At 37.4% G+C, this 21,707-nt stretch overlaps 1 protein-coding gene across 3 annotated transcripts in view; it reads right to left on the bottom strand.

Annotated features, from left to right (window-relative positions):
* Positions 1-5,396: 5,396 nt before the first annotated feature.
* tox2 (TOX high mobility group box family member 2) overlaps positions 5,397-21,707 on the bottom strand; it is a 117,114-nt gene continuing 100,803 nt past the window's right edge. For 2 of the 3 annotated variants that reach the window (XM_055027675.1, XM_055027674.1), the window contains exons 5-10: positions 20,002-20,268; positions 18,002-18,232; positions 12,249-12,329; positions 9,012-9,419; positions 8,768-8,916; positions 5,397-7,374 (exon numbers count right to left, since the gene is read on the bottom strand). In XM_055027675.1, coding sequence (XP_054883650.1) covers positions 7,332-7,374; positions 8,768-8,916; positions 9,012-9,419; positions 12,249-12,329; positions 18,002-18,232; positions 20,002-20,268 — 1,179 coding nt within the window. In that variant the 3' untranslated portion in view covers positions 5,397-7,331. The remainder of the gene's footprint in view (positions 7,375-8,767; positions 8,917-9,011; positions 9,420-12,248; positions 12,330-18,001; positions 18,233-20,001; positions 20,269-21,707) is intronic. The other variant, XM_055027676.1, reaches the window with a different exon arrangement.

Here is a 21,707-nt window from a genome sequence, read left to right as displayed (position 1 = left end):
ATGGGAGGAAAAAAGAAGACCTAAATAGAAGATGAGGGGCTTTAAAGATGAAGCAATTTATTGGATTTGAAATATGAAAATTACAATCATGCACCAAGCATTCTGGATTCTGCAGGTACATAAACACTGTAATTGACGAGGAAAGAAAACTACTTGAGCATGAGATACCATGTGTCAGAAACAATGGAGCTCACAATGACCAAACAAGACAATCTTATTTGTTTCCACTTTAACTTTGGGAGAGCTCAAAACTAAATCAGAAATGAAAGATTTTACTTTTGTCATATTTTGCAAAGCAATAATAAAATATGAAACAATTTTCAGAGAAAAATATGGTTGGAGTCTATCAGAGTTGGCTTGTCAGTAGTTCAATCTAGTTTATTCTCCCTAGATACTGCATTCTTATTTTATAAAACATGACGCTTTATTTTTTCTCATTTTTTAAATTTGTTATTTTATGCTGTTTACCTAAAAGGGGCTAAAGATGAGAATTAGTCTCCATATCTATTATGGCACATTTTCTAAACAGTGGCAAAACTCATTATGATTAATGTGCATAATATGTTTTACTACATGAAAATAAATATAAAAAGGAACACTAACTGATTTTCAATTACCAACTGTAAACTGAGTGTGAAACATGTTTTTCTCATCTCTAACTCAGCATGTATGGAAAAGCTTTACCCAGATTGTACTGAAGTCAAACAATCTTCAATGTTTGACTTACCAATATTGTTCATTTGCTGGAGATGGTCTTTTAGTTTCAGCAATCAAGAAATTGTTGCAGACAGTCCAAGAGGTCAAAAGCCTGATTGTACGTTCAAGTTGCTTCTTCTTCCAGTTAGGAGCAGTCCTGGCCTCGATTTTCCATTCTGGCCATTTTTAGCAAAGGCAATCTTCCCTGTTTTTCAGGAGAGTAAAAAAAAAAAGAGAAAACAAAGATATTTTTTACACGCAAACAATTGACAGATACTTTCCCTTTTAAAAGTGAGGTCAGGCTCTTCCCAGCAGACACTTGACAACATCATTTTTCATTGCTATTCAAGTGTGTCATTTTGGTACTTTGTCAAATTGCAAGTTCTTTTTCATATATTTTTCCAAAAGAGTGGACCTTTCACACACTGGACAGTAATCACATTTTTCTAAGTTTTCTATACATATAGTAGAAGTCATGTTGTGTCTGGTTTGGCTATTAATGAAGAAGGGAGAACATTTTATTTGTGGATGTTAGAGTGAAAGAGGCCAAATACAAATGCATACACACTTCAGATTTCTATTCATAAAACACTTTTAAAACCAGGAACTTGGTATATTATATGCCAGAATGATGTGCTATGTTATGTTGGTGTATCATATAAAAATCCATCTGGTGAATTAAACAATTTCAATAACAATTTACTGTTTATCGTTTTAAAATATATTGAAGAACATCTAATCAGCACTGTTTCAAATAGTGTCTCTTGAATTAAAAGTAATGTGAGTGCGGCTGATATGTTATGTTTGCTGTATATTGGCAAAGCTTGTTCCACAGCTTGGTTGCTATGGAACTGATTTTTAAGAACAAGGACCTTTTTTTGCCAGCCAAATGGTAGGACTGTCTATTATACAACATGCCAACATGCTGCACTACATTCAGTTGAATCTGTTCCCAATCTGATCTTCAGGCTAATTCAAACACTGTTACATGCCATATGCATGACAGAGACGAATACCTAACTTCCTAAGTAACTACAATGTTATCTCATAAAAACTTTTAAATCCCAGACATCTGGAGCAGAACCTCATTTCAATAACATAACCGTTTGTTTCACAAACTCTCTCCATCACGCAGTTATCAGAGGATCTGAGGTGCAGCGTGTGTGGGCGATATTGCTCAAACAGAGCAGCTGTGGTGTTTAACAAACATCTAAAATGACTACGTATGGCCGGTCGTGTTTCTGTGGCTCGACTCTGAGGTGATTCAGTGCATAACGAGACCTGCCTTTCACAGACGACAGAGGGGGGTTATGAGAAAATGGTTTTAAGTGTGGTTCTCCTTTTGACTCATCTGCACTTCAAGTCAAGATTTAAGAACTGCTGAGGTGTGAGAAAAGTGTGGCTTCTTTATTTTAGCTCTTAGTCAAAAGGTTGTCAGTGGGGATGAGGACACATGTCCCATCAAGCCGCCAGGCAAATATGAGGGGTGATGTGAGGGAAGGGGCTTCACTTCTGATTAAGAAGTTTATCTGTGTGTCACCATTGTTTTAATATCCAGATCCACAACCTAGCAAATCAACAAGAAATTCAAAAACATTTGAATTTATTTACGGCTTGGTCTTCCTAGAGAGGAAACTGACACTATAGTATATAAACATCCTATAAAATATCTCACAAAAAAAGCCCAACTCAGATGTGTTTGGCTAACAATTTTTGTACTGAGAAATCTTTGCACATGTTGCCTCAGAAACCTGACTCTAAACACACACTAAACTCATCTTGCACTGTTGATAGTTTGATATTGAGAAATTTAAATTTGGTTTAATGGAGTCATAGAGAGAAATTCTCCATCACCTGATGTTTCAAAATGATTCACATGAAGAATTATAAGCAGAGAAGAAAAAGAGCTAAGTTCTGACTGTTGTATGAAGGTGCAGCAACAAGTCTGTATGTTATTTGTTAGCTCTATCACTAAAACAGGAAACTGCTATTGTTTGGCCACTGCATGCAGCAAATAATGGTTTTCAAAATTTACATCGCAGGTACCTTGGATTACGTCAATATCTACAAGTGTGAAACCACAGTGCTGCTTGCCTCACGGCACTGCCCTGAGGATATATTTTGTTGTGTTCTCCTTGTTTGCTACATTATTTGGTGCATGTGCACCAATAAATAATTATTGTTTGTTCTTTAAAAAGGGGGTTTCCACCAATTTATTGTCATTATTACTTTTTTTTTTTTTTTTTTGTAATGTCATAATCCTGTAATGATTATGGTAATTTTGTTAATACCATGCAAAAAAGGTATTAATTGTAATCAAAGTGAATGCGTCTGGATCATTTGATGAGAAATTGATAAATTTTGTGCTGTACAGTCAGCAGAAAAAAAGAAACCTTAACTGATTTTGAAGACAAAGCGAAACTCGTTTCTTGTCAAAACCGCCCACATTTCCTGCCGTTTGTTTCTCTGTTGCGCCAACAAAGTTGCAACTAGAAGGTTTTGGGTGAATGCGACAGCTTTGGTGCATTTAGAGTTCACAGCATGTAGTTGTAGTTGAACACTGATCACCTAAAATCAACATTTATCTGTGCTAATTATAAAGTCTAAACAGATAATAAAAAATACTACTCCTAACAGAAAGTATTTTTGCTTGATTGCAGTTATTGCCAACAAAGTTACAACAAGATCTCAGTACAAAAACAAGATCATTGTGACAGTTTCATTTCAATAAAATGGCCACTGATGTTTTTACATAGGGGCAATAAAAAAATGTGTTCTATTTTTTTTTCCTCTTGTCATATAAAATATAAAAAATTCTTAAATGATCTACAATATTGAGGTGTGTCAAAAACATTACAAATAAATCCATATGGGGTTGAATTCACTGCCCAGTGGATAGATATTGCATACATTAACTACACTTGTAATGGAAATGTCCAGGTTTGACCAGTCTAAATAAAGTGTTTCTCATACTCGATCTAATGTGGACCTTTTTGCAAGTCTTCCACTTTTCAGAAATAGAAATAAAAGCTTCCATAAATCCCAAATTGTTTTAAATAACCTTTGCACCATGTACAGATGTTGCATAGTGCAGTCTGAACCACACAGTTCAGGTTTAATGTGGATATCTTACATTTTAAACTAGGGACAACTAATGGCAGTGCAGATACCTTAAAAACAGTGATAAAGTTCTTTATTTTATTGTCAAATTGGAAGCTGAAATTGAGAGACAAACTTTAGTGTCACTAGCTCGTTAAAGTGTGTCATCATTTTCCTACAACACTTGCATATGCACAACACAGTATGCACTAACTACCCACTGACTAGATATGTTAAAAAGGAATAGAAAACCTGTTTAGAAAAATTGGGGCTGATGACATTTAACTTCTTTTAAGTGCTTGTGCCACCCACTAGCTATGCACCCCTGAACTCTTAAATTTTCCATCAATATTAATTAAAGACTAGTAATACAATGTTTTTTGGCTTTTAATGCAGCTCAACACATTTATAAATTTGATAGTGAATCCAAACCAGTGTGTAAAGAATATATGGACTTGGATAGAAATGTGTTGCATGTGTTTGAGATTTAGTATTACATCTTTAGACAGATAACATTTTTTATTATTGTAATCCATTAAATCAGTCTACATAAAGTTATGTAAACTAAAATGGTCAGAGTTTGACAGGATCACAAGGAAAACCTTTTTCACTACCGTTGCCCTCCTGACTTCAACTCAGGGATGAGGAATCGGATAAAAGGTGCTGGCAGGAGTGTCAAAGTGATGCTGTCCCCTTGCAGTATTTGTGACAGAATTACTATAGACAATAAAGGTCTAACAGTAGAGTGCACTCAATATATATTTTTGTAAAACAAGGGAGCTCTCATTGTCACAATACTGTTTTTGTAAGCACAAAGTTCAGGAACAGAGATTATGCACAGAAAACATGCACTTAGATTCAAATAGGATGATATTCATTCATGTACACAAAAGACACAGAGCCAAGCCAGTGTGGCTGCACCCAAACTCCCTTTTATCTGACACTGCATTAAGAATGTATGACTGTGATTTTCATATAATGTGTGTCATATCACAAAGTGGCAGGTTTCCCAATTGTCCAATAATGATCTATTTGCCAATTCAATGCCACCGTAGAAGAAACGGCAGGCAGGCGTTAAATGAATAAAACATTGAATATGAGGATTGTGACAGTTTCATTTCAATCTCTTCTAGACTTCTTTCATGAAGTCTCTAAGAAGATGTGTTTGCAATTGGGGTAAAATCAGCACTTGGACGGTTGCCTGAGTTTGTATGCGCTTTGGATTCTTTTTTCCTGTACTCTTTATCTCACACTAGACGCCCACGATGCACTACTTTCACAAGCAAAAGCAAAACGTCTCCTTGCATCTGCTCCTCTGTTCGTTGAGATAGTTTACTGGCAATATCTATGCTGGCTGATGCTCACTGTATCCATCCTGGTTAATTAGCTAATGCCGCTGGGACTAAATATAAATATGGGAAACAAAACATGTGACCCCTCTAAAGTGTGGATAGAAAGTGCAGAAGAGAGAGTTGGGGGTGTTTCTCTGCCTTTATGATAGCTATTATAAAGTCTTCAACAAAAGGTGTGATCATCTAATTGGAGAAGACGACAGAAGATGAAAATATGTCCACTGGGAAATGAAATGACATGTGTCAAGCTCACTTTTTGAACTTTTTTCTTTATTATGCAGGTCTGAAATAAAAGAAGCATTATGACAGAAATTGATGCTGCTGGCAAGAAAAGAAAAAGAAGGCAGCATCCAAAATATATATAAAAAAAATAACTAAATAATCATCCTTGTGATCGTCATCATCATTATTTATCAAACCAAAGCAGAGAATAATAAAATAAGAATAAAAATACACCTCCATTGTAAGAAGCAAAATTGATCTCATTTCTTTTATAAATAAGAAAACCTGTCAAACAGCTGATGGGTAACTAGCAAAAAAAGGAACAATGTAGGAATAACCATTTCAAATATTTATCATTACTTGTTTTACAAATAATATAACTACAGTTGGCAGTTTTTTTGTTTTTGTATTTTTTTTACACAACTTAAAATGTTATTGTGTTGCAGCAACTAGAACTGAAATTCTGCTACACAAAAAGAGATAAAAACGAGATGTTTTGTCAGCAAAATGCATTTTCTGTTAATCACACAAGAGTTAAAAACACAACCAAACACGAACCAGAAACTTATAAAAATTACTTGTGATGTGTATGTTCACGTTGGAGGTCTCCCCCTCCTGAGTGGTGAGGAGACAACATGGATATATTGGTCAGATAGCTAAACAAAAGAAGGGAGGAGTGAGCGTTTTGAGGCATTAATCCCACCCCTGACTCCCCTATCTGAAACTTTACATCTCATTTTATCTCACAGCGTTTCTTTTCCATCTCTGTGCTCTCTGTCTCTCTCCTTGCTCTTTCTGTTTAATGGTCTGCAGGACATATATTGTATATTCGGTTTTAGACTGAATTTTGTCTGAATAGAACAACAACACACGAGTGAGCACAGATTTAATGCGAGAGTGAAAGTGTGAAATACTCCTCCGAAATCCAGCTGCACGGGATTGTTAAATTCACAGGAAAGACTCAAACACAGAGAGTCACTCTTGCTAGTCCTCTGCTCACACACACTCATACCACGCCATGAATGGGGTACATTCTAACGTCCTGACGTTCTCACACACATACATGAACATACATGTACTTTTAGAGGAACAAATCTATTTGGACTTTTAATTCCCAATTTGATTCCACAAAAGTGATATTTACAATCACACTGTGACAGCTCAGTAGACCTCTACAGGTCTTTATTAATAATAAAAAAGATTTGCTTTGTTTTTCTGTCTCATTCCCCAAAAAGCCTTTAATCTTCTGGCCTGTAAGCACAGCTACCATAACATCAAGGCCTATGCTCAACATACTAGGAGTTAATATTTCTCTATGACACAGGGCTTACTAGAAAAAAAAATAAAAATACAAAAAATAAAAAAAAGAGAGAAACAAAATAGCCAGCAAGAAATAAATAAGACAGAAACACCAACAAAAGCAAGGAAAACTACAAAAATAGGGTGGAAAAAAGGAGGAACACTTATTTTTTTCTACTTAAAGCTGAATGGGATCCCTAAGGGGTCTTTTTGATGGTGACACACAAGAGGAGCCCTCCACAGCCCAGATCAGAGAGGGCTCAGACATATAACTGAGGAGGCATGGAGGGAGGAGAAGGACAAGAAGGAGAAGGATGAGGAGGAAGGAGAGAAGGAAAAGGGAGGGAGGGATTTTATAAGTGCTTGGCAAATTTAAACAGCAAGAAGACTGTTAATACAATAAGTGGTACAGACAGTAGTCATCTAGTCAAAAAATTGGTCACAAACTCTAGAAACTGCAAGAAATAATAATTACATTAACAATGAAAAATAAACAAGTTGATGATAACAGTTTCAGGAATCTGAATGTGTTTGTGTGTGGCTGTATGTAAAGTGTACACATGATGTAAGAGGAAGGAGGTCGGGGCTGGGTGAGGAGAACAGAGCGGGATGAGAATAGACTCCTCGGTGTCGTCATTTGTCTGCAGAGGATAATCTTCAGTTTCAGGTGAGGTAGAGGGGCTTGTCCCTGCCTATCATGGTTCCACTGTAACACAAGAACAAAAAAAAAGATAAATTCAACAAACAAAAAAAATTGCTGACTTTATTAACAAAAATAAAACATCAAAAGAATGTAAAAATACTTTTTGTCTTGCTATCACGGACTTGGTTGTTCTACTTTCAGCTGAAGTTTAAGCTTTAAAATGAAATAAAAAATCTGTTTTTATGAGCTTAAAAAGTACGGATTTTAAATTTGCAATGAAGAATCGAAGCTTCAGTCTATGCTGAGGTTATAAATATCTCTATATTAGTTTTTAGTTTTTCTTTTGTCTTAAAATCTTCACTTGGTCTTACAACTCAGCCCTTATCCAATAAAAGCCGAGGCAAACATCAAACATGTTTGTAAACTGTATGCTTAATGTAAATTTAATAAGACACAATATCATTAATTTAATTCAGTAATTCAATTCAAAAAGTGAAACACGTCACACTTATACTGCAATCTGCTGGGTTTCCTTGGAGAGAAAACTTTTTAAACTAATTGAATTGTGAGCTAAACTTAATGCACTGTTTGATAGCTAGAATCAATAAACCCAGTGATAGACAGGCCAACAGGTGCTAGCACTTTTGGCTGTTAGAGAACAGGCGGAGTGTTGTTGGAAAATTAAATCATCTCCATAAATCTTGTTTGAAAAGAAAAGCAGGATCTTTTTTTTTTTCCGGGTAGATCTTTGGTTTCAAGACTGGACACACTTGTAGCCAACGTCTTGCTTCACAATCCTCAAACAGCTTGGGGCTAGCCCTGATTGTTTGCACCTCCTTCTGATTGTTTTCCTTCTTTCTATGAAAATCATTCTTCATCATCCTTTGTGTTGTTCCAGGTTCTTTGAGATTTTCACCTTTTTTACCTTATGCTCCTTGGGGAGAGTGTAAAGTCAGTTCCATGGATGTGTAGTTCAACTCCAGTCATCAGTTGTTGGAGGCTGAATTAGCACAATAACTACTTCTACAATACACAAATTACTCAAATATTTTATTTGGGTTTTTGAGGCGGATACAGCTCTAAGTGTTGGAGGTCTTTTATGCAACATTCTAATTTTCTGAATAACTAAACTTTATGTTTTCATTAAGCTGTAAGCAATAGTTATAAAATTAAGAGAAATATTTCAGTCTATATAATATGAAAGTTTTAACTTTTTGAGTTGAATTATTGTATTACCTTTTCAATAGTTTTCTTATTTGTTGCAATGTATCTATATTTTTAAGATACATATTTTTAAGACTTGTTTTTCAACTCGTCCTATAGTCCAATAATCTGACACCAAACATAAATCAACTTAAGTATTTCTAATAAACAATGCTAAGCCATAGTATAAAACATGTCTGAAGTGGATCACTGTAAGACTGTAACTTTGATCAGTTATTGTGTATACACTGACCTGCAGTGGTTGCCGCACTCCCGATTGCAGTATTCTCCATCCCACTCATGGGTCTGAGCCACTCCAGGACCGGGCCCAGAGCCAGGAGCTCCTGGTGACTGGGAACCCCCAATGCTCTTCTGGTACTCTGACTGGAGGTGAGAAAAACCCTAAAGGAGATAATTCACAAAAAAATTAGCAAAACCGCTGACCAGAAACCTTATTTTATTCTTATCATCAGATTTGTCTCAGTTTATTTCTGTACCTGCTGCCCTGGAGGTGGGGAGTGAAGAGAGGCCTGTAGCCCCATCTGATGAGAGATGATTGGCTGGGACTGGACCTGCTGCATGCGGATGGGCTGGTTGAGAAGCGAGCTCTGGTGCAGGGAGAGCTGCTGGTGGGGGTGAAGCGGCGGGCTGATCTGGAAGGAGGAAGGTGGGGAGGCACTAATGCTGGGCAGCATTGGGGATTGGCTGAGGGTCTGTGACAGAGCGTGGCGTGGGGCGTGGCCTGCATAGCTCTGCAGGTCAGTTAGAGGGAAGGCTCCAGGTCCCAGGTATGGCGATGACGGCTGTGGGGGAGGTGGCACACTGTACAGCGAGTTGGTTGGCATCATATGTGGAGAGGCCTGGCTCGTTTGGACACTTTTATTCTCCCCAGGGTCGTTATACGTCTAAAAGCAAAAAAACAGGACAAACCAGTAATTAATCTCACTGTAAAAAATTTTTTCTCAGATTAAGCAGACTTTATTTTATTAAACATAATTTGCTGTGGATACTGTTTTACAAATGTGTAACAACAAAGTTTATTTTGATGCTATCATTATGTCTGCAAACTGTTATCGTAACTTAGCAGCATCTAAGTTAAGATACAAAAACTACTATATGTGTTTATTAGTGTGAGTGTAGCTGATGCAGGAACGAATGCCAAAAAGCTGTGATGTAAACAGAATTTGCTCAGCTTTGTGCCAATCTTCAAACATATTAGTGAATAAAACTGAGGAACCTTGATTTCCTTTATGACAAGCTGGCTTTAAAGATGTTTGCCACTGTGTTACATCACAACTTCTTTAAACAGGAGTGTTGTAAGCCATAAATAATTTAAACTGCTAATCATTTATTTGAAAAGAGAGAAGAAAAGATGAGCACTTTTTTTAAACATAGATTTCTTAAATCTTTTTCGTGAAAGTGTTTAATGAGAATATAAAACTGACAAAAATCTGTTTCAGAAAATTCTAATTTTGCAGTTAATAAAAAATAAAACGGAAAATTGGGCACACATTAGTGATTGGTGCATTCCTTCGTTCAAGGGCATTACATTGGCCTAATATTAGTTTATTCATAAGATTCAAAGCAGATAAACACGTGAACAGCAGAAGATAACACTGAGTTTCCTTTGTGTTTAGTTCAGTTACCTCTGTGTTATTCACCTTCCCTTGGTCTTTGTGTTTTGCTCTCCATAGCTGTTACAAATTTCTCGATTAGCTCACCTGTATCCAATACCCTTCTCCTTGCCTCATTATACATAAGCTCGCTGATTTTCATTACTTGTTGCTGGTTCATTTTGTTATGCCGCCCAAGCTCCTTATCCTGCTCTGCCTTTGATCCCTGCTGTAAGTTCTTCTGTTACCTCATTATTAAAACTCTTACTTATTTCAGTCAACATCAGTCCCTGCGTTTGGGTCCTTCATTAATCACATCGTGACATTTTTACCTTAAATTAAAGAGCTTAGAGTATGTTAACTTGTGTCCACTCTGTTTATTTCTTCATCTTCTATTTATTCATCAACTCCACCCACCCATCCGCCCACCACTGCATTCATCAACACCTATAAACATTCACTCAGCAGGTCTCTCAGTCTCCTGTTCTTTCCCTGGAGAAGATGCACAGGCATGTATGAAGCACAAGGATTCTTTCTCATTAACTGTCAGACTTACTAGAATGATATGTGGTGGTCTGTTATTTAGTAATGGCTCCCATCCAGCCGGCCAAATCCCTCAAATAATCAATGGAACGATATGAAGGCGTAGATAAAGCAGGGGGACAGGAACATTTGCAGGGGTCAAGTGGAAAATGAAATAAGGAAGAAATGAGGTGAAGGGAGAAGGGGAAGAGTGAGATGATGGATTTGATTTGTTGGAGCTCATTTTTAAGTGGATAGTCAAAGAGGATGTATTACAGTAGATGGAGTGGAGATGGTTTTTGCGGAAAGACAGCTTATCTCTTAAACTTTAGTAGATGCTTTACATTTGATCTTTTTCACTTTTTTTTACATTTTAATTTTCCGACACAAGAGAAGGGCCAACGGTATTTAGAGGTGCAATCAAACTTTTTGTTCTTTTCTTCTTACATAAGCTGACAAATGTCACAAAACAAAAGGGCAACAGGTGCACACACAGGATGTAAATCCTTCAAATGATCCTCAAATTACCTCCAATTCCACCCACCCCAATTCACTCTGAAAAGACTCCTTCATCTGTAATTAAAAAAAAAAAGAAAATAAGAGAGTCATTTTGAAGGATGAGGCTCAGTCCTGCATTCAGATTGGCTCCTCCTGAATGAGAGAGCGAAGGTTTGCAGGTTTATTTTTGTCTGTCAGATTTTTTTTTTCTTTTGACTCTCAAACTACCATCATATGGCATCAATCAAGCCTCTGCATAGGATACCCTGAATGTGTAATCGCACTAGAGACAAGAGATGAGAATAGTCTTTTGAGTAGAAAGTATGGCACAGTGAAGAGGCTGATGAATTAACTATTCATGCCTTAATCAAGGTGCTTGTTTTCTGCACATGAGCGTGAGAGGAAGTGTGGCATCCCGTTCGGGGGAGGAGGGCTAGAGAGGGCGAGGAGGAGGAGCTTGGCATATGCTAATGTAATTTAGAGCTCAATATGTAGAACAATGTGGGGATAGATATGAAATGAAGTTGGAACAGTGCTACAACTGCTTTTAAGCTTCATACATGAGCTCTCTCTTTTTACACAAACATGATCAGTCAAAAAATGGTAATGCTATGGACTTAAACTGCTTCAAAGAGAGGGCAGTGGATGTGAGCAAACCTCAGCCAGCACATTAGCAGCCCACCGGGGAGGAACCAAGCACCAGGAGGACGGCAAATGACAGGTAATGTCCACTCCTGCTCTTACACATGCACGCTGATGAGCAGGCACGCAGACGTGCACTATTACTTTTTATTTCTCCCCAGGTTACAAATTGAGGTGTGTTTCAGGCCTAATGTTCCCTGTTTTCTTTGGAGCACACGCACAGCCTTTCTCGTTTACCTCCACTCATAAATACATTTACATATTGACATGATAACATTGAAACATGCATTGTTATTCAACTCTATAATAATGCATTTATATGTCTACATAAAGACGTACTAAGCCATCTTTGCTGTTAGTTGACCTTTTCTTTGGACTGAGAGAGGAATTCTGTCTAATTTATCATCCCTTATATTGCAGCTGACCCATGTATATCAAACATGTGACCCCCACTGTTACCTTGGAAACCAGACTGGCTCTGTAGGCGGCCAGGGCTTTCAGGTACTCCTTCTTAGCAGCCTCTGTTTTCCTCTTGTAGCTCTGCAGGAACAAACACAACAACAACAATGTTTGATTACGAGCCGATACTAAAGGTTGCAATGACCCTCCGTTTCACACTGACTGATGCAGGTGAGATTCGGGGAGTCAGGGCTGAGATGAAAAAAAAAAAAAAACATTTCACATGCATTTGCTGCACAATTATCAGGTCAATGAGATTTTTGCCCATCTGCATGATGCTGATGCATTTGAACCATTTGCTTCTTGGAAATCCAATTCAGCTCAAAATGAAATGTCAAGAAAGATTCTGCACAATAACATGAAAATAGAAGTTAAATGAGGAGCGAAAGCCTGTTTGTCGCTCTGCGTGCTTCTTTTTCAGTGTTCTTCTCTATTAAGGCTGTTGCTCATCTCTTAATCAGAGCTGATGTCGCAGCAAATCACTCAGATGTGTGTGAGAGGGAGCGGGAGAGAGAGAGAGAAAAAAAATAAAAGAACTCAAAACAGCTTTAGCAAAAAGGCAATCTTGAACTGTCTGAATGAACCTCAAATGATGCGTTGAGACAGGGAATTCAAGTTAATGTCATCACATGTCACTCACGGCCTATGTGCAGCTGCTGCTGCCTTTTTCATGCAGTAAAAAAAGTGTCAGAAAGTCCACCCTCAAATCAATAGAGAAGACTCAGATCTCAGCATTTGAATATGAAGGAGAGCACTCTTCTTTGCGTGAGTGAATGCAGCGGGTAATTACTGATCCTCTATGAGATACTGTCAGTGGCTACATGGGCAGGGTCATCTCTTCTCAGAGGTGGGGTAGAATAACCATTAAGCATTCATGGGTTGCCAAGTGAGCATAGGCTGGCAGCCGCTGACGCACACACTCAATAAACAAACAAGCAAACAAGCAAGACAGCAAACAAAGCGGGATGAAGCCGGATACAATCTCTTGCTCAAACAGCTGATGTTTATCCTCTCACTCATCCATATTTACAATATTATCATTATTACCTTGATATAGAGCAGCATCCAAACGTATTCATACCCCTGTTTTCACATTTTGTCATGTTACACCAACACTTTCCAGAGAATAGTTCAGTTGTAAGGAAATGCAGCATAAACTATAGGCATTAATCGAAAAGACAGCCAAGAGTCAATCGTTAGATAACTCTGGAGGGATTGCAGGGATCCACAGCTTAGGTAAGAGAATCTGTTGATGGGAAAATATTTTGTTGTCACAATTGTAGCCTTGGTGGTAAGAAGAAGTCATGGCTGAAAGAAAGCTGTAAGTATTCCTTTTTAAAGTTGTCATATGCAAATGAGCCATGTAGAACCCATAGCAAACCTATGAACAAAGATGCTAAGGGGAGATCAAAGATGAACCTTTTGGCCTACCTGCAAAATAATCATGCAAAGTAACACTGCCAATCAGAATTAATCAAATAATAAACACGGTGGTGGCAGTATTATGTTGATGAGCAGTCTGAGGTCTTTACCCCTACCAACTTCTAAGCTGGTAGGGTAATGGAAAAGAGCTAGAAGATAAAAAAGGGAAACTTTTAGAAGAAACGCATCCATGGGCTCCAAAGGAAATGAGTTTAGTGAAGGTTCACTTAGACATGTTGCACTAGTTTTACACAGCATTGAGCCAGGAGGGGAGAGAACCTCATACCACACTTCAGTTTTCTGTAAACCAGGTATCATGTTCCTTCCACTTCACGGTTATGCACTGACTTGTGCTGTTTTATCAAGCAAAATCCTCATACGAGAAATTAAAGTGTGTAGTTGTAATGCAGCACAATGTAAAAAACACTTCTGCAAGTCAATGAATGTCCATACATTATGCAGCAAGCATAGGAAAATATTGTTAATCTTCATAGGAAAGTTCCCGAAATCATTTCTCAAGTCACTCTTTGCATCTTATAGACTCAAAGTCTTTGCTCTTATTAACTCAAACTACTTCCAGCAGCCTTAATTTCAAATTAATTTAACACAGCTAATGATCTATGCAACGACAGATACATTCAAGCAAATTACTATGCCTAAGGATGTCTAATTATTCCAAAGTGAGTGGATTCATTAGTGGTTGAAGCCGTCAAAGGCTGCAGGTCAGTATGAATTAAAAATAACAAAGCTGCAAGGAGGGATAGCATATGCCTCCAACGTAATCCCAGTACAGAGGTGTCCCATCTGAATTAGCCCCCTAATTGTATCCTAATGAATTGTTCTTGTTTGATAACCAGTTAATTACAGGAGACAATAACCCTGCGCCCTGCTGACACCGATGGGAGTGATTACCCTGCGAAAGTAAAACCGAATGATCGGTGAGAAACAGAAGTAAGGGTGGGGTTGGTGGCAACCGAGGATAAGATGAAAGACATACTAAGGAGAAATGGATGAGAAATCTTAGAGGTGAAAAGAGGGAAGAGGAAAGAAAAACAAACATAATAAAAGTGTACAAAATCTGAGCCTAAACAAGGAGTTTAATATCCAAACATGCAGCTTAAATTAATATACAGTCTGTTTTTGCTTTTTTTTTTTTTTTTTTTTGGTCTCTGACCTTTTAAAAGCACACATATCCAAAACACTGACTCAATTAAATAAAGCTAAGGTTTCCCCTCACTCCGACGCAAATCCATTATCGTTACCCCCCTTTTCATTGCTGTAAAAACTGAAAATTGATCTTAATCTCAAAAAAACAAAAACAAGGAAAGTGTTCTTTTATGTTTCTGGGGCAACTGTAACATGTCGGCACCTTGAGGAATAATGCAGCCCAAATAACCCATTGATCTTACACTTTAAAGCACAAGCCATTGGAACCTGCATAACTAGAAAAAAGTCTAATGAAAAGGCAAAAAAAAAAATTAACATAAACATGTCTTTGTTCTGCTGTACCTTTGGATAACACAGAAGAAACAAGCTCAACAAAAAGGATCACAAAAAACAAATAACAAATAACAGTGAAAAAGTGTTGATCTTGTCCAAAGCAAAGGTCGAAAATGTGCTTCCTTTATTGCATTTATGTGAATTTTTGCTGCATGGTATGTTTGAGGAGCGCTATAGATAATTGGAAACAGGAGCTCTGATCTAGTTAAAACAAACCTGTGTGTAGGGGAAGGGTTGTGTTTACATTCTGGTATTCCTGCAAGGCTCCAGAGGGTCTGACTGAGACATTAAAGAATACACCTCAACAGTGATGATGTGACGACTGCATGTTGGAAGAAAAAGCATAGTGGTGTGTATGTAAACAGATCAGGAAGAGTTAACTATAAAATTGAAGCTGTATGTTTAAAATGTTTTCAGGAATGAGAAATCGGCATGAACAGCTTTCCTTACAGATGCGATTTACCAGAGTTACAGTAAAGAAGATATTATTTATAGTTATGGGCTTTTGAGAAGACATTTTAAGGACTTTATTAAGTTTTTGGGGGGATTTTTTGGTACCATTAACTTCTGTACATTATTTGGCATTCATTTGCTAGTTGCACACAAAATAATGTTATATTGTAAATTGGAAGGGACAGGCTAAATCCTTTTCTTTAGAATTGAAATCATTAAAGACGGAAATGAAGCACTCAAGACCCATGGCAACTCTGGAGGAGCTGCAGAGTTCATCTGCTCAGGTGTGAGAATCTGTCAATGGGGCATATGTTAATTTTGCTTTCCACAAATGTTGACTATGAAAAAGCCGAAAAAACCATTGTTAAAAAAAAAAAAGCCTAAAAAGTTCATTTTGCAGATTGCAACAAGACATCTGGCTGAGGTTGAGATATTTTGGATAGCTGCAGTTGTGATTAAATGTAGTTGTTAAACAATTTTAGCTCATTGGAGCTGACAACATGCTCAACATAATTCCTACCTTTTTATTTCAAAATAAATTTAAAGTAAAAATACATTGAAAGCATAATTTTCCATCCATTTCAGAATCACATGCTGCTTTGTGTTGAGCTATTTCATGAAGTTGTCAAGATAAATGACAGTGGTAGTCTGTTGTATTAATTAAAGCAATCATGGGGTTATTGCCCAGACAGAGTGCTACATTTCATTCGATAATGAATCATTAACTCAAGTTAATTATGTGTCCTGTGAGGTGACACGTCTGATTAAACACGTGATTCAGAAATAAAGAAATTAGCTGTGGAGTAGCACACTCAATGGGGCAATTTTGCTGCTGTACTACTAGTTTGTTAGTTGTGTTCCTGTTTTCCTGATCCCACTGTGAAGGACAAATGCATGTGAAATGTGTAAGAGGGAAACAGAAAATTTAACCAGTGAAAAAAATCACCAGAAGACAAAGGGTTAAGAAGCACAAACAATAACATTTCTGGAGCAGATGTCCTTGAGGGAAAAGCAAGGACGAGGCAATTGCTAATCTTGTATTCCCAGCATGATCAAATCACCAGGCAACAGATATAAATAAAAGGACAGGAAATGAGGAATTCACATTCAAGGGTGTCAGCAGCAAAATGAAGATTCATGGTGAAGAGCCTCGGTGAAGGTGGCAAAAATTAACTACAAATAAAAGGGACAGCCGGCCTCCAAAGTCCAGCGTATAAAGCAGGTTCGGACGGGAAAGAAAAAGACACATGCTGGAGAGGGGCGCTACAGAGAATAGGCTCCACTTTGTCATGGAGACAGGTGCTTTTATTTGACACCCAATAGGCTGTGCCTCTGACTGGATATTCTAAAAATATGAGTCTGCGCACGATCATCAGACTGTCTCATTTTCCGTTCATTTCACACTATCATTTGTTACCACAAAACACACAGAAACCTATTCAGCTCTGTTGGTCTGGAATGTTTGAATGAAATTGAAACTGTGCTCCATTGTGGGAATCAATAACTGCAGTAAATGTTAAGGCGGTTTCATGCGCACAGGTCGGGGTGTAATAAAACCAAATTTAGCTGATTACATCTACACCGCTGATGGCTAAAAACAATGTTTCACTTCCTTCAATAAACACATTTAATTCTGTACTGATTGTCAATGTGTAATCCATAAGTAAACATAAGAAACAAGAACTAAAAGCTTTTCAAACGTGACTGTAAATAAATATATGTGTCACGTTTCCCTGTCATCCAAGCTGTTTTAATGCAAAGCCTATAAAATCTGTTTAATCTGTACAAATGCTGTTTGTTTGTACTACTTCAAAACTACATTTTCTTTTGTAAGCAAACAAATAAGAAGCTCAAAGACATGCTAATAAGGATGCTTATGGAGAAAAAAGAAAGTGTACCATAAGCTTTGTAGTTCTCTTTGATTCAGCGATAGCAGTGAATGGTTAACAAGCAAAAAATGTATATTTTGTGGGAACAAGCTGTAATGTTTATCAAATTTTATCTGCTAGATAAACCAGTGTTTTTGTTTCACCATATCTAAAAGTTCACTTTGAAGTTTTCACATTTTCAGTTTACAACTTACAACCACAAGCTGTTGTATAGTTCAGTGAGATTTTATGTAGAAGATAAAATAGGCTATAATTTTGAAATGAAAGGCAAATGAAACAAGTATTAAAATTTATTGCACAGAGAAAAATCTGAAGTGATCAAACAGCTTTAAAAATGATCAAAAACCACAAAATTTATTGCGCTCCTGCAATCCTACCAAGACCAGATGTGTGTATGAAGAGTGATGGCGTGTGTTGGAAAACTATCGTTAACATCATGAGACCAGAACAAACCACAGTATGAAATTGAACATGCGTGTTTTTGCGTACCTGTTTCTGCTCCTCTCCCAGTCCGTCCCACATGGAGGCAACTATCTTGGAAACATCTCCAAAGGTTGCGTTTGGATTCTGTCCTTTGATGGCTGCCTGGGTGTCTCTGAAGAACAAAGCGTAGGCTGACACCGGCTTGGTCGGCTCATTAGGGTCCTTCTTCTTCTTCTTCTTTTGGGGCTTGGGTTTGGGCTTCATCATCTCTGAAGATGGCCGTTTCTCACCCGTCATCTGGAAGACAATCAGTGCACACAAAACATATGCTTATTGATACTGAAGTTGGTTTTAGCATTTACATGTACAAAGAAAAGAAAAAAAAATAAACTTCACCAAATGAATATTTGTTAATGTGATAAATGCCTGCAACACTGGGCTTTGGTGAAGCATGTAAACTTAATTAACTCTATAATTTGATTGCTCAGTCCAATGACCAACATTTGGATATTGCAGCAATGTTTCACTGACAGAAACACTTTCACAAGTTGACAGAAATTGTCTTTTTTCTCTCCTAGAGCACTTTGTCAGAAATATCATGTGCTAGTTGAATTTATCAGACCTTTTCAAATCTTTATTTTGCAGTTGCTCAGCAAGTCATAAATTCAGACTTTTCATGCCTGGGCTGAAGGGAATTTTAAATCGTCTGATGTATCTGCTCTGGCTTTGATGTGGTCTCAGAATGAATTGGAGAGAGCAAATGGAATTACTTACTGATAGAAGAGATGGTAATCATTTTTATTCACATGCGCCCTGTGAAGCCCGGCAGAGATGTATAGGCCTAGAAATATATTTTTTAAACCAAAGCATCCCCCTTTACTTATACACTATCACTACGAACTGCCGGCTAAAAAGAGATGAATCTGAAACATTGATGAGGTGGCAAAGTCAGTTATATACTCATCTGCATTCCTCCTGATGAAAACTGAGCAGTAAAAATGGATTGTGGCTACGGTGCATAAACAACATCAGGCTAAAAATCTTGTTTAGCCTGAAATCTGCTTTTGTTAAAAAAAACATTTCAACAAAAGCAGAATTTAGATATAACCTGAACATGACTAAAGAAGTGCCAGAGATCTGATATGTATGATTTTCGGACATAAATATTACTCAAGTATCAAAACAAAAAAAAAGGAAACTTCACTGAGTAGTCAGTTCTTCATAGAGAAATGTTTATGTTTTGAAATCTAATCAATTTTACCTCTGAAAAAAAAAATATTCACAGATGATCAACATAGTGTGCATTGTGTTACTCTTGAAGAAAATATTTTCTAGCTCACCAAAAAGTTCGAACACCCTACCATTTCATAGCTATTCTAAAGATCTCAGCTTTGACTCAGATACGTTCGACTTGTTATTCGACTTCTACATCAGCTTGAATTTTGTGACAGAATGTTTTTAAGTTTTCCTCAAGCAGCCTTTGAGCAAAGTACAATAACATGATGGTGAGATCGCCAGACCCTGCTGTTCCCAAGCCATGACGTAGCCACTTCTATGCCTTACAGTTTGTGTGTCTTTCTTTTCCTGGCATGCTGTGTTTGGTTTACGTAAAACATGTAACTTGTTCTGGTGTTTGGATAATTAGATTTTATATTACTTTTGCCAAAAAAGCATGATTCCAAAAGTCTTGACTGGATGTTTTTTTTTTTTTTTTTTTTTTTTTTTTTTCTGGCAAATTTTAAATTGGTTTTGTTTTTCTTAAAGGGCAAACGTTTCCTTGTTGCACACCTCCTATGAAAGTTAAACTTTTGCGCTCCCTTTTTGATTAATAAAGAGTGTGTTTTCAACATTCAGAAAACCAACCACACGTGGCAAGACACTGAACTTAGTGCTAAACTACCAAGCAATTACACACATAAGAGTAGTGTAATATTTTTAACTCCAGCTCCAGCAAAACTATCAAAAACTCAAAAATAATTCTTAATTCATCCAAAACCATTCACTATGCTGGGCATTAAACCATGTCAGACAAGCCCCTGCCTCTACTAAAGAAGCCACATCAGTACCTTTGAATGAGGATCTGTCTCCTCCTCCTGATTGGAGCTTGAAGGAGAGGGTGTGGCTGATTTACTTCCAGGAGGCGAGGGGGAACCATGAAGCAGTGCGCTCCGGCTGACCTGAGGGTTTAGCTGAGACAGTGCGCTCATGGGGTTGGGCAGTATCGGAGGTGACCTGTTTATCATGGGGTGGTTACGGGCAGGATCGTAATGAGCGCCGTCAGGGTGCTGGTGATGGTGTTGCTGTTGGTGGTGGTGCAAAGCCATCTCCTGCATCTGGGATGAGAGAAGAACACCAGCTTTACTATCTTCTCTGCTCAGAGCAATAAATGTTGCCAATTAGCCAAATGTACAAATATTTTTAGGTGGAGATGACATTTTTGATGTGACATAGAGTGCATAATATTTGGGGGGAAAAAAATAAATAAATTCGCTCATGAAGCTAATGTAGACCTGAACCCATTAATAGGTACTTGCACGTTCTAAAATTTTAAAATGTTTTCTTTGGGGGGGCAAAATAATCCAGCACTGCCCAAGGATCTGAAATGTTATTTTCTATGGGGGGTTGAATGAAACGGAATGCACTAATGAGTTACAAAGTATTAAAGTAACTATTATCCTCTATGAAACAAGTTTTTTTTTTTTTATGTTTCAAAAAACACATAAAACAAATTCTTACTGAAACGGCGTCACACACACCCATTAATGCTGAAGCTTCCTGCTAGACCAGAAAAAATAACTTATTTTTGATTTCACACTTGACTTGTTGGTTTCTGTGCCTGTTTTTAATTTTTTTCGGTTCCTCACACTCAGATTTGCTTTATCTTACTGTTTTTGTGGCATCCACATTTGATCTTCAAAAGTTTGGTGTTTTGCATCAACATATCAAAGCAGTCAACCAGGGGTCTAATCTAATTTGATATTAGGTCCAGTTAACACAGGAATGTTGTTAATTTCAGTTGTATGACACTCAATGAAAGATGTCAGAACTTTTTTTATAAGTAATCAGGTTGTGTCAGCTTAGGAAGTCAAGCCAAAAGCCATGAGGAAATCCATTCCAAACTGTACAATTATACAGGTTGAAATTCACTTCAGGCAGACCAATGGTGAGGCAGAACCACTGCTGAACTAGCACTTTGTAAAGAAAACATTGGGCATCCTGCTAGTGGTGATGGTGGTGCAAAAGAAGACTTCCTTACACTTAATATCACAGCAATTTGTTCATGATTTACAGTGGTAACCACTACAATCTTCCTTGGAATGAGCTTCTTTACATTCCTTTAAACTTTATTCTAATTCCCTCCTCTTTTTGAATATAAGTGAACCAGTTAATGATTATGTTTTAGAATATGTCAGAAGAATGTATTGAAAGAATCATTGATGTTTTTGTAGAGTTTAACCGATCAAGAACTGAGCAGTTAGCATATTTAGCTTGTTGACTGACATAATTACGGCCAAATCCCATCACTGAAAATATTTCTCAACATTAAACAAAAATATTTCAGTGCTACTCTCAGTTTTTGTTTCACCAAACTTAGCTTCCCTGTCGATAGTGCTTTCTTGGCAGTAGTTCTGTTTCAGCTACTGTAAACACTGGCTCTGTTTTACTGGTTCTATGTTAGTATTAAGTTGAAACCAGTCCAGGAAAGAAACACATTTTTAAATTGCCCAGGATATATGCCACAGGATATATGCCACAATAGACATTCAGATAG

This window comes from Poeciliopsis prolifica, unplaced genomic scaffold, assembly GCF_027474105.1.
Source record: "Poeciliopsis prolifica strain line A6 unplaced genomic scaffold, Auburn_PproV2 SCAFFOLD003, whole genome shotgun sequence".
Classification (NCBI taxonomy): domain Eukaryota; kingdom Metazoa; phylum Chordata; class Actinopteri; order Cyprinodontiformes; family Poeciliidae; genus Poeciliopsis; species Poeciliopsis prolifica.
This window is presented reverse-complemented; position numbering and strand designations above follow the sequence as displayed.